At 38.4% G+C, this 13,215-nt stretch overlaps 2 protein-coding genes and 1 pseudogene across 2 annotated transcripts; 1 reads left to right on the top strand and 2 right to left on the bottom strand.

The window, feature by feature from the left end:
• Nucleotides 1-998: 998 nt before the first annotated feature.
• LOC148586107 (uncharacterized) lies at nt 999-3,650 on the bottom strand (annotated as a pseudogene).
• A 2,944-nt stretch (nt 3,651-6,594) lies between these two features.
• LOC132177850 (putative sodium/metabolite cotransporter BASS1, chloroplastic) lies at nt 6,595-12,025 on the bottom strand. The gene is made up of 7 exons (XM_059590323.2): nt 11,225-12,025; nt 10,133-10,273; nt 8,498-8,653; nt 8,297-8,418; nt 8,038-8,196; nt 7,432-7,492; nt 6,595-7,107 (listed from the first exon to the last, which is right to left on the bottom strand). The coding sequence occupies exons 1-7, from the start codon at nt 11,717-11,719 to the stop codon at nt 6,919-6,921; spliced, it is 1,323 nt and encodes a 440-aa protein (XP_059446306.2). The 5' UTR covers nt 11,720-12,025; the 3' UTR covers nt 6,595-6,918.
• Nucleotides 12,026-12,292: 267 nt separating this feature from the next.
• Nucleotides 12,293-12,892, top strand: LOC148586106 (uncharacterized). Its single transcript, XM_088515266.1, has one exon. The coding sequence runs from the start codon at nt 12,293-12,295 to the stop codon at nt 12,890-12,892; it is 600 nt and encodes a 199-aa protein (XP_088371392.1).
• Nucleotides 12,893-13,215: the final 323 nt, after the last annotated feature.

The raw sequence follows: 13,215 nt of genomic DNA, 5'->3' as shown, positions 1-13,215 counted from the left end.
CATATATATTCGTTATTTATGCTTAGTGATTTTTAGTAATGTCTATCGTGGTGGAGTGCTCATCAGTTTCTTGTCACGCGTTTAGTGGGATTGAGCTAGACTATGGTTCGATGGCGTTTGAAAGAATATTCTTCAAGTAAAAAATGTCAATCTTAATCATATATTATCCTCTTATCTTTTTTTCTACAAAAACTATATATTATTCCATGTATTACCCATGGTCCACGCTCTTTTGAAACTGGTTACATATTGCCTAGCTGTAAAAGCAAATGGTAATATAATCGTCTAAAGTTAGAGGTATTGAAATAGTCTTTGTTAATGATTAGTCTTTTGGAATATTATTCCAAGTTTATGAAAATGGGTTATGTGTTAAAGGAACAAATCTAGAAAATCTAGATTTAATGTGTAGTAAATCTCAGAAGTTAAAAAGACTGACTATACATAATTTGGGTCTTGATTCAAGGGATGTGTTCCCTCTTCTCAAGTCTATATAATAGACTCTTTGTAAACAAAAGAAATATTGTATTAGCGCAAAAAAAAAAAAAAAAAAAAAAAAAAAAAAAAAATTGGATCATAATGATATTGCATTATATATAGTCCATCTTATAAAAGTAGACATTCTCAACCTGAAATAGATAATATTGCTCATATACATGACGCTTTCAAACTTAGCATCGTAGAAACTCATGCACATTTTTAAGTGCATTTACATAGTTGTAAAAATAGGATTTCAGGTCTAAGATGTATGTAGGAAAATGTTTATTACAACTCCCTTACAAATTGACGTGGCAATCCACGTATTACTGTCAGGTCAACCACAATCAAATTTAATTGTTTAGTGGTTATGTGGACTGCTACGTTAATTTGTAAGAAAATTATAGGAAAAATTGGATTACTTCCGCTCACGGTGCTTCGGTTACTACCAATTGGCCACCTGATTTGGCTAGATACAAATAATTAATATTCTGCCATAGAAACCTAAATTGTGCTTAACAACCTTAATTGGCTGTCCGGTCAAAAACATAACCTAAACGCGAAGGGAAAGGTGAAAGAGTAGAGCTATGATCTTGATTACACCCACTGGCTATTGTTGCCTCATTGTCCTCATTTTGTGTAATTGAAGTGGCATAAGGAGCTTTCTTTCTTTGCCTGCAAATGTAAACCATGTAAGTATTAGTGAGAGTAGTGCCATGCCAATTTGTTGAAACGTCGAATGTAGGTTAGGGGACCGGGATCCCTAAAATTTTCGGTCCAAATTCTATTGAATTCGAGTAGAAAATGAAAGAGATGTCTCAGACCCAAAGTGATTTGAGCAAGTGAGCCCTCAGGTTTGAGACCCTGTCCCTCACTCTTCGGCCCGAATTTCATAGAATTTGAGCGGAAAATTTCGGGAGGTCGGAATCCGTAGCTTAGTTGTTGACTTTGATATGGGTTATGTACTTATAATCTGACATATTTTCTTGAGAAAACTACACTTTACCCCCCCCCCCCCAAAAGTTTAGGATTATTTTCAATTCGATCTCCAATGTTTCAATTTTTACAATTCATCCCCCCCAAACTTGCCAAACTTTTGCAATTTGGCCATTCCGTCAGTCAAATCTGCTTTGATTGACAGAACAGTGATCACGTGCAACACACATGATCACTTATGGCCTTTTTATCCCTAAAATGCACCTAAACTTTGGGGGGGTAAAGTATAATTTTTCCTATTTCTTAGTAGCCTACACTTTTGGGTGTAAAAATTAGTGTTCTAAACTTGAATTACCTACCACGGCGCTTTTCAAGAAAACATTGGATAGAATACCTTCTTGCCATTGGAAGGCCTGACAAAGGCAATGATAATTAGGATTTGTTAGATATAATAATTAAGTTGTGAGATTAACGAAATATGGATTAAAAAACATAACATGCTTGGATTAAATGAAGAAAAATATGGTATTTCCATATGTTATAAGATCAATTTGTTAATGAATCGTGATTTAAAGTTGAAAGTTCAAGCACAACAGGAAATCAGCATATGTGCAGAAAAATGAGCTCTTTATTATAACCCTTTACAAACTCACGTGGCAGTTTACATTTTATGGAATGAGTGTCAAATTGCGGTTCACATTTTAGTAGTTGACATGATAAATGTCACATGAATTGACACTTCAGTTTGTAAACGTAATAAATGTTATGTAGACTACCACATAGCAGTCTACATTTTAGTGGTTGACACAGTAAATATCATGTATACTACCGCATCAATTTGTAAAAGACTTATAATAAAATTTGTAGTACTCTTAGCAGCACTCATGTGCTGCAGGGATAAAATTTGGTTCAGTTCTTATTGTGTGTGTGTGTGTGTGTATATATATATATATATATATATATATATATATATATATATATATATAGGGGTTCTCTTTAAGTGGGTGAAAATTTCTTGAAAGCTCTAGCTAGAGCTTTATTAGATCACTAAATATTAGCAAACATGACTAAATTCATAGATTAATGATGATTGTGCTAGAAAATTCAATACCTGCTTTTGATTTGTGAAGTGATGGTGAGTTGGATTGACAAGAAGGTGCTCTCACTTCCATTGTGGGCATTTCTTGGACAATAGGTATTGACAAAGAGCTTTCACCAGCAGGAAGCATTATTGCTTGTGCCTGCAATGAAAGTATGATAGCAATTAATTTATGTGGAAGGGTAATTAATTAAATTTAAGTTTTAATATAGATTATAGAGCAGTGCTATTTAGTATATTGATATACAATTTTCATACAATTTAGATAATGTGGCAATAAAAATTAGTCATTATTATTTTTATATAGTAATCTATCAAATGCAATTTTTTTAATAGGATTAACAGAATAAATAATTTTCATATGTTATAAGGATAGATGTCAATTTAATTAAACTGAATCGAAGAAATTTATTTCTAGCCCTATTTAGATGAAAACTTTGTTTCCTTCTACTCAATTTAGAGGTCTGGTTGCAAATTAGGGCAAGTTTTGGATTTGAAAATATAAGCTGTGCACCTTGTCTGCAGGGAGGTTGTTGTAGACATTAACACTCCCAGCATAGAATATTGTGAGCTGTGATGTTGAAGACTTGTCATCCAGCAACTTTGATGGTAATGCATCACACCTATTCACAATAAGAAGCTAAAGAGATCATTTTTGTTGACGGAAAATGTTTGACTTACTACAATTTTTACTATATGGCAGTTTACGTAACACTTACAACATCAAACTAATGTGGCAGTTTACTTGGTACTTACCACGTCAACCACAATCAAGTTTAATTGTTTAGTGATTGACGTGATAAGTGTCACCTGAACTACCACGTCAATTTGAAAGATACTTATAATAAAAACTGCAATGTCCATGCAACACTCTTGCATATAACAAAAGTTAGTCAAATTTAATGTCACATAGATTGCATGAAATATACCCAAGTCCTGGAAGCATTTCTTGCTCTAAGAGAGAAGGTGGTCGATTAAAATTACAACCAAATTTTGGTGGCAACAAAGGGTGGGCTTAAGTCCTCCTCTTGATAATTTGTGATTCTTCCATGTTGGTCTTACCATTAATGTTATGCTGAGATCATGTAAGAAGATATTTTCTAAACAAGCAAATAGTTTGAGACATGTTTGAATCTTCCATTTTGGTCAAATTCTTTCTCCTAGGACTGCTGCTGCAAGGCATGTTGTCCACCAAAAACAACCCTTCCTCCTATGCAGGAAACAAAAAACAAACCTTAAATTTAGACATAACTCTTAATTAGTAGTCATTGCAACCAAGAGCCAAGGCATTAATTAGGCCTAGAGTATTGTTATACACGATACGTTTTATCCTGCTAATGGGACACTATCAATCAGTCCTAAAATTTTATTTTTTTTCTTAGCAATGACGGACTGACAGTGCGACATCATCAAAGTGAAATTACAGTAAGATAAAGGTCTAATTTGTAGCATTTCTCGAATGCCTAGATGTTTGTTTCAAGGGTTCTTAAGGATCAAATAAGTAGAAAGTTAAAGGAAATAATAGAGGTAGAGAAAGATGCACCTGCAAAAGTTGTTGGTGGTGGAGAAATAGTCTCAATGGTAACTAAGAATCCAAGCTCAACTATGGGAAAAGGGATTGTATATGTAACGGGAGAAAGAGAGAAAGCTTGATTGGGAATACCGTCCAGGAACTATGGTGGGGTGAGAAAAGAATCCTTCGATGAATTCCAAACCAATTTTTTAACCCATATATATGTCTGGATGTGGAGACTTGTGAGCATATGCTTTTCCATTTATTTCAGAGGGTACCCAACATTAGAGTATTTACTATAAATTTTGCATTCATTATCAAATGAACCATTTCTTTTTGCAGAAAATATTGAAAAATGAAAACGAAGAGAGCCAAGGTTTTACTTTCAAGAGGGGAGAAAATAGAAATTAAAATTGACACATTAACTACTTCAGCTTAGGCTCCGTTTACTTCGACGTAAAATGGTTTCCTTCGTAAAATATTTTCAGGAAAGCCATTTTCCTTGAAAATATTTTCCGTCGAAAACATTTTACAGTGTTTACCTTGTACACGGAAAATAATTTTTTTTTTTAATATCTTTTTTTTTTTTTTTTTTTTTTTCCAATAAGGTCCCCGCCGGGACCTGTACGGGACTTGTTCGAAACTCCGCAGGGACCTATCTGGGACCTGCCTGGGACCTACCCGGGACCCGCCCGAGACCCGCCCAGGACCTAACCGGGACCCGTTCAAGACTTGCCCGGGACCCGCCCTGGACCTGACCGGGACCCGCCCGGGACCTGCCCGGGACTTGACCGGGACTTGACCGGGACTTGCCCGAGACCTGTCCAGGACGTGCTCAGGACTTGCCCAGGACCCACCCAGGCCCTGCCTGGTACCTACCCGAGACCCGCACTGGACCTGACCGGGACCCGCCCGGGACCTGCCCGGGTCCCAGGCAGGTCCTGCTGGGGTCCCGAGCAGGTCTCGGGCGGGTCCCGGGTAGGTCCTGGGCAGGTCCCGGGCGGGTCCCTGTCAGGTTCAATGCGGGTCCCAGGCAGGTCCCAGTCAAGTCCCGGTTAGGTCCCAGGTAGGTCCCCGGCAAGTCCCGCCGGGGTCCTGGGCATGTCCTAGGTAGGTCCCAGTCAAGTCTCAGGCAGGTCCCGGGCGGGTCCCAGTCAAGTCCCGGGCAAGTCTCGCCGAGGTCCCGGGTAGGTCCTGGTCAAGTCCCGGGAGGGTCTCGGGTTGGTCCCGGGCAGGTTTTGGGCGGGTCCCAGTCAAGTCCCAGGAGGGTCCCGTGCTGGTCCCGGGCGGGTCCCAGTCAAGTCCCGGGAGAGTCCCGCCAGGGTCCCGAGCAGGACCCGGGCGGGTCCCGGGCAGGTCTCGAGCGGGTCCAGGTCAAGTCCTGAGAGGGTCCCGGGCAGGTCCTGGGCGGGTCCCGGTCAAGTCCCGATCAGGTCCCATGCTAGTCCCGGACAGGTCCTGGACGGGTCCCGGTCAAGTCCCGGTCAGGTCCTAGGCGGGTCCCGGGCAGGTCCCGATCAGGTCCTGTGCTGGTCCCGAACAGGTCCTGGACGGGTCCAGGTCAAGTCCCGGTCAGGTCCCAGGCGGGTCCCGGTCAAGTCTCGGCGAGGTTTTGGGCGGGTCTTGGTAAGGTCCATCGATTTAAGAATGAGATGCTCATAGTCGGAAAATGGTTTACGATTTTCAAAATTGTAAACCATTTTTCAAAAATTAAAGAAGAATTTTTGGTCAAAAGAAAAATATTTTTCGTTGACCACTATTTTACGTCGAAGTAAACACCGTAAAATACGGAAATCATTTTCTGGAAACCATTTTACGTCGAAGTAAACGGAGCCTTAGTTTTGAATCAAATTTGAAAAGCAAATTAAAACAATTGATTTTGAAGTGTAAATTATATAACAGAATAATTAGTGTGGCAGCAGAAATTCTTCTATCACTTTGCAAAAAGTGCAAAATGTAGAAATTTTATCTTGGGTTTATGTCAGATTCTTTTGTACTTATCAGGACGTGGCCTAGTAGTTAAAGTTAAAGGGTGGGCTTGAGATAAATTGTAGACTTGAAATAAACGCTTTTGACGGGTGAGGTCGTGTATTCAGGATTTATTCCTTAAGGGTCGGTCGAAGGACCTGCCTTGGTGAGGTTTCACGTCATATAAAATAATTTTTTTATTTAAAAATAAAAAAATAAAAAAAATAAAACTTTAATATTCTTTTTATTGTGTAAATTATTTGTGATTGTTAAAGCTCCAAAACAAGAAAGGTGTTGAAAAGAACGTGTACACGTGAGGAAAGCAATAAACTTGTCATATTCTGTTGGTACTCTAGCATTTGGAGGAAAGCAAATTCTGTCTGTGTCCATGACAATAACATTTAGTTTCTCATGTGTCTTTCATGTCCCTCCACTAAAGGCCAACGATGCACATGGAAGTAATGTCGGGCAATTCAAAGGATTCTGTTCTCATGTGTCTTTTTTTAATCCTGGAATTATGGAAGATTGATCTAGATTTTATCACCTACATACCTTTCATGATACAGGCTATTCTTAATCCATTAATAATATGAGAAAATAAGCAAAGTGCCAACCTAAGTCAATTCCATTGAAACTACAAAAGGCGATTATGATGGTCCTATTGCCAATTACAAGCAAGGGGCGAGCATCGGAGATAACGGAAGCCGAAATAGACTTCCCGTCCACCTCCGTCACTTTTGGAATATCGAAATGACCTTTGACTCTTCTGCGACGGAGGTCATTTCCGCCCGGCCTCCACTTTAGAATTGTCAGGAGCGGAAGTGTCGAAAGATAATCTAGCAAAGAGGCATCCTAGAATGGACAAAACCTAAGTTTTTGATAATTCCATAAGAGAATCTGTACAAACTTAAAAAGGGTTTAAAAGTTACTAATCATCAATTTTAGCTTTAGGGCTCTCCTCTGAATCCAAAGGATCCTTGTATCTCCAAAGGAAACCCAAACTGCTACCCATGACATTCATAATTACGGCAGATACAGCTGGAGGTACTGCAACCATGGCTGAGGAAAAATGGGACGATGCTAAAACCACGCCTAAGGAAGAATTTTGCATGCCAACCTGCAAAGAAATGTCACAGAAAAAAAAATTACTGATTGGTATCAAACATCATCTCTTGCCATTATAGATCAAATGGAAGCATAGCATGGCCTTGAAAATTTGATGAAATTCTGATATTTCATTCAATTTTAGAAAGCCAAAATCTTCAACAAGACTTGCAATGAAGTTAAAAGTTGTGGCAGTGAAAAAAATACAAAGTAAACTATTGAGATTTCAAAAATTAATTCTGTCAATTTTGGAGCCCCAGGGCTCAAATGGAACATAAACCATGATTTTAAATGCTTAACCATATTCGAAACCGGTTTAACGATCTAATGCATATACCTCAATTGATATTGCTCGTCGCTGTGGTTCTTTGAACCCACCAATAGCTGCTGATATATACCTGCAGATAAAGACCGAATTAATTGTATGGTATCATAATTTAGACGAGTAATGTAGCCAATACCAACACAAAAAATGCACATAATAAGAACTAGAAGTTTTGGAAAAACCAAGTTTTAATTAGCTATACTAGCTGAATATATGGACCTGCAAAGTAGTCACAATCACCGAAAAAATCATTCACCATATATTGCATGGAAAATGAAAAATTCATATGTATAAAGAAGAAAGATATAGATATGCTATGAATCAGAATAAATTTTGTTGGATTACTTTGCTCAGATCTCATCTATGGCCTCACAGGGATATGTAGCACTTAAGGTCTGGACCATCTAGTTTACTAAATTGCTGTACTCGAATGAAGGAAATGGTGGCATTTTTTCCCAGTCAATTTTGTAATCAATAAAATTACAATTAACAGGAAAATGGAGCAAAGTATTGGTATATTGTATGTCAAGAATTTTTTTTTAAAAAAAAAAATATCCATCACCATCATATTGTGCACATGAACAGATTAAAGTCATCAAAATGAAAGGCAACACTCACCCAACTACGAAACCAGCATAATGTAATAATCCCACAGCAAGCATTACAACCCCGAGTTCACCAGATAATAATGTTTGAGCGTACTGAAGGGGAGAAAGATCAGATGCCAACGATGCGCCAACCATTGACTTGAGCAGGACAAGATTTTCAGAAAATACACTGCCCCCAAAATAGTATGGATATAAGTGTGTGAGAGAGAAAGATTATCCAAAATGAACTATCTTCAAGACAAGTAAAATAAAGTGCAAAAAACCAAAACCTGCATGCAAGGAGTGATGAAGCCAAAACAGCAAAAAGTGGTGTGAACGGCGTCACAATTTTCACCACTGCAGGAAATGCGCTCTGTAGATAAGAACCTAACAGAATTGGTGCAACCACCACCTAGACAGGATAGAATAAAGACCACAACATCATTTGCACATGATATTATATAACTGAAGCTTGTTTAGATTTAGTTCACCTGCAGGGTGCTGATAGAAAGTTGAATGGCATCAACAGGAACATAAGTCCCTGCTAGTATCTTTGTTAAAAGAGGAGTCAGAAGTACTGCTGCAAGAGTAGTGCACGACGTCATGACAATAGACAAAGGAACATCCCCTTGAGCAATTAAGGTCACCTGAAACACTAACAGAAATAGAGGTAAATGGGAAATCTCATAAACTTCAAGACCTTGTGTTATATATATTAGCCAACTGATTTAAGTTTCCATATAATTAGAAATAAAATCCCCATCCATTTAACTAAATTAACAAACTTTGATGGAGTCTCGGTTCACTTGGCTCACAACAGTCTGTCAAGCTTCTAAATGTACCTAGATTATGATAGGTACATTTAACTCTTAAGTTATAGAGTGATGATTTTGTATTATTCAAATTTTGTATTAGCTCAAGCTTTAGTTGAGCTAAAAATTGAAATTATGGACACCCATGAAGCACATGTACAAACACCTGTAAGCTTCTTCTACAAATGGCCAACATTATGCCTAACAATGAATCTTACAATCTTGAATTGCCCTAACTAACATTTTGGTTTTAAACTTGCGTAAGTATACTCATATTCATGTACTTCTCTTGTGGCTGAAGGTCAACCCTAACACAATGTCCAAATAATGGTGTATATTTAACTAAAAGAACTAGATGTGAAGGTACAAAATTGTTTTAGCAAATAAGCCATGAAGAGTACAAACAAAATAAATAAATTTTAAAAAAATAATAATTGAAAAAATCTTAAATGGCAACAAAAAAATATATATATATATTGAATCTAGGTGGTGAACAACATGATAATCACAGAAGTTTGTGATTCTCATCCAAGTTGGAGCTTGGTCAAGCCAGTCAGGAACTTTTGTTGCAAGATGGAGGCTTAAAGTCCATCATAATCACAAGTAAGAGATCTTTTGTGCTTACTGGTTCGCTAAAACTACTCTCAACCATAAGCATGGCTGGTGACTTACAAGTTACCTCCTAAAACCTAGATTTTCTTCTATCCTGTCATTCCACTAGACCCAAGGTTTTATTGTTGGGCCTAATTCCCCTTAAAGAACCACCCTGTAGACTTACAACCTAACAGTAAATATAAGCCTGGATAATGGTTATTTCTGTGGATTACATTAGAGTGTTATCATTGACTAACTAGGGAAGTAATGAAGCCAATACGATGCAGTGGTACTAGGGCCCACGAGGTCATGTGTTTGACAGGTCAGTTGTCACAACAACTATTCAGACTATCCCAAAATCTATTCCATCTCATGACCACTAGCCCTCTATCTAGCTACCATTCTGTGCGCTTTAAAGGATTAAAATTGAATTTCTTAATCATCTGCGATTAGGTATATAATCTTTAACATTAATAATTGGTAAGCAAGCCCCATGTCCTTCTTGAGACATAAGGGCTGCACAAGTTTTCTTGCCTCAAATGCTATCCATTGGAATCCACTAGAACATAAGGGAAATAATAAATGGATAAGTGGTTAAAAAAGATCAGGCATGTCTTACTCAATTAGGACATAAATGAAAACTCTGATAAATGGGTCTACACATAAAATTCCATATGTTGAGAAAAAAGAACAAATGTAAGGGGAAAAAGGTAAGCATACCACATTGGAAGCGGTACCACCAGGGCAACAACCAAGCAATATTAAGCCAACTGAAAGTGATGGCGAAAGCCCCAGGACTTTGCTAATAATCAATGCAGAAGCTGGCATAATTGTGTACTGAGCAACGCAACCGAATAATATCTGAACCAAAATTTAGATACAAGAATCTCAACAACTGGAAGATCATGTTTAAGAACAGAAATCTATAGAACCAGACAGAAGCAAGTGCTTCAACAAAACCTTGACAAGGCCAAAAAGATCAATGGAAGCCATCAATAAGAATGAATGAAAACTTTGGAGGAGATTAAGTCTCTAGTTTTCAACACAATGTCTCTTTGTACAGCTACCATTGTTTCTCCTTTAGTGATTAGTTATCATGATTTTCTTGTTCTTTTTGTCCCCTTTAGTTAGGTGGCTTCTCTTGTATACTTAGAGAGGCCTAATGCTTTTAACGATATTTCGATTACTTATTACAAAAAATGTATGAAAACTTCAAAAAAAAATTAGGTAAATTGTGTCATGCACCCTCATGCTTAGGGTCATAACCACGCCCTCTCAGCCCTCTCAGTTTTCACTTGTTCTCTAATCACATCCCATGAGGCACGGGCAGTTCAAATCAACCCCCTTCCATCCTATTTCCGTCTGATTTACCAACAGAAACGTTTTTCTATTCCAATGATCCCCACACCCAAAGCCAATATTTCCAAATGAAAAGCTGCTAAAGAGCTCGGGAATAGATTATTACAGAACTATATAACAAAACTACGATGTCACCCAATTGATATTCAGTCCAATACCAAATTCCCAAAGAAATGATTTCTTCAAATTGTTCGACTTCACAATGGTTTACAGTAAGTAGCACAATATTCCAAAGACGCCAACAGTCCATGCAATGTACTGCTGAATGAGATTGTAAGCAAAGTCATTCGCATTGATGATGACAATATGTAAATAAGGAGTTCACCAACATGACAGTTACCAACATTAAGCATATCAATTACTCAAATTTCACCAAAACCCCATATCTAAATGCAATTTCATAACATCATTCCTCAAATATCCATAACCATTTTGAACAAAATCAAAACTTACTGAGAGGGGCCTTTGCAAGAACAGACGGATCAAGTCCTTGAGCTCCAGAGTGATACCCATTGCCAACATAATCAAGGAAAGGGACAAGCTATATGATGCTGGGCCTCTCTTAACAAACCATGCAAAAGCAGATGGCTTAAAGCAAGCAACAAACCATCCAACAATCACATAAAGAGGGTACAAGCTCGCTGCAGTAGCTAAAAAGTTTTCCCATCTGGGTTTTGCTGGAGTTACAGGCGCAGGTTCAGAATGTCCATGAACAGCGTTGATTATTGGAAAATTTCTGAGCTTTGTAGTATATAACAAGTTTTCCCATCTGGGTTTTGACGGAGTGACAGGAAAATGTTCAGAATTCCCATAAATAGCTGTGATAGTGAGTAAATTTGTGAACTTTGGTCGTAAAGAAATAATGGGTGTTTTGTGTCTGACGATGAAAATTCTTTGGTGGAGTTGTGGAGGTGAAGTGAAGGGACTGGGTCTGAAAGAGAGTGACATTGTTGATCAATGTAGAAGTGAAATACAGTTCTAGTCACGTTCTAGATTTGCATGAGCTTCAGAGGTCGAGGTCCTTCGGTTTTAGAGATGGAAGGTTGGATTTCGATCCGGTGCTGAAGACTACAGTGGCGGCTGCGATAGATTTTTCTTTTGGGCTGTACATTTAAAATGAATGGTCCAACAGCAAGCAAATGAAAATACATAAATAATGACACTTTTTGGTGTTGATCGGAAGTGGCCCAACCATCGAATACTACCACCTTTAAGGGTGGTTAAAGGTGGCGCGTGGGTTCAATAGCTCAAAAAAAGCTCTAAAGTGGTTAATCTCGTAATAAGAATTTTTATGGCTTTGATATTCTGGTAGGACTCTCCTTCTAATGTGAAGGACCATTTTAATAATAAAAATAAAAAATAAAAATAAAAGATGGTACATGTTAAAATATTAAATTAAATAATTAAGTTTAAAAGTGGTAGATAAATAACAATTTAACATAATACATGTTCGCCTGCATTGCACGACAAGTATGGTTGCGGAGGAACAAGTGGGTTTTCGAAAGGAAATTTTCTTCCCCCATGCAGCTGCTGCAAACGGCCACTGACCAAGTTGAGAATGCAAAATCTGTAGACCTCGGCAGGCAAGAGAATGCCCAGGGAACCCGCCAACACCCATTGGTACGCTGGAGTTTGCCCCCACCAGATTTCGTGAAGTGCAACTGGGATGCGGCGATAGATTCGGCAGGGAGAAGAATGGGTGTAGGGATTGTGATCCGGAACCATGTTGGCGAGGTGGTAGCAGCACAATGCTCCAATAGACAGCACATTATTGATCCCATGACAGCAGAAGCAATTGCAGCATGGACAGCGGCCCATTTTATTAGGAGCCTCGGTTTAGAGAAGGTTATACTTGAAGGAGACTCCCTTGGAGTGGTTCGCAGTTTGCAAGGGAATGAGAATTGCTGGGCGTCGGTGGGGCACCTGTTGGACGATATAAAGTTGACCATGGGCAGCTGTCGGGCTTGGCAAGTTCTTCATGTCCGGAGAGAAGCAAATTCGGCGGCAGATAAATTGGCTAAGTTGGTGTTACAGTTGAACAATGAACATCAATGGAGGGGGTCCACCCCGTTATGCATTCGTGATGTTGTATTGGCTGAAAAATCCTTGATTGTTGAATGAAATTTGGAGTTCCAATTCAAAAAAAAATAAAAAAAAAATAACAATTTAACATAAAATTTAAAAGAACACAAATTTTACAATTTATCTCATTTAATTAAATATTTTATTACTTGTTGGGATAAAGTGCGATTAACCACCACTTTAGTAGTGGTGCCACTAATCCAGCCGCTCCAAATCTATCAGGGGTATAACAGTCATCCCTGAAACGCCGTTTGTGGCGGCCGGACCCCAAACAAGCACCAAAAGGCAGCCACCTTTCAATTTTTTTTTGGTTCTTTTTCATTATCTTTGCTGTCATGATCTATTATTGCACGGAATACAAA

This window comes from Corylus avellana, chromosome 4, assembly GCF_965113065.1.
Source record: "Corylus avellana chromosome 4, dhCorAvel1.hap1.2, whole genome shotgun sequence".
Lineage (NCBI taxonomy): Eukaryota > Viridiplantae > Streptophyta > Magnoliopsida > Fagales > Betulaceae > Corylus > Corylus avellana.
The sequence above is the reverse complement of the archived record's forward strand: the minus strand, read 5'-3'. Positions and strand labels throughout refer to the sequence as shown.

Excerpts from the sequence above, each read along its gene's own strand:
- LOC132177850 (XM_059590323.2), bottom strand. The coding sequence starts at position 11,719 with ATGTCACTCTCTTTCAGACCCAGTCCCTTCACTTCACCTCCACAACTC. Across the intron at positions 8,654-10,132 it reads GTGGTACCGCTTCCAATGTG|GTGACCTTAATTGCTCAAGG; the intron begins GTATGCTTACCT and ends TTAGTGTTTCAG. Across the intron at positions 7,493-8,037 it reads TATGCTGGTTTCGTAGTTGG|GTATATATCAGCAGCTATTG; the intron begins GTGAGTGTTGCC and ends CTTTATCTGCAG.
- LOC148586106 (XM_088515266.1), top strand. The coding sequence starts at position 12,293 with ATGCAGCTGCTGCAAACGGCCACTGACCAAGTTGAGAATGCAAAATCT.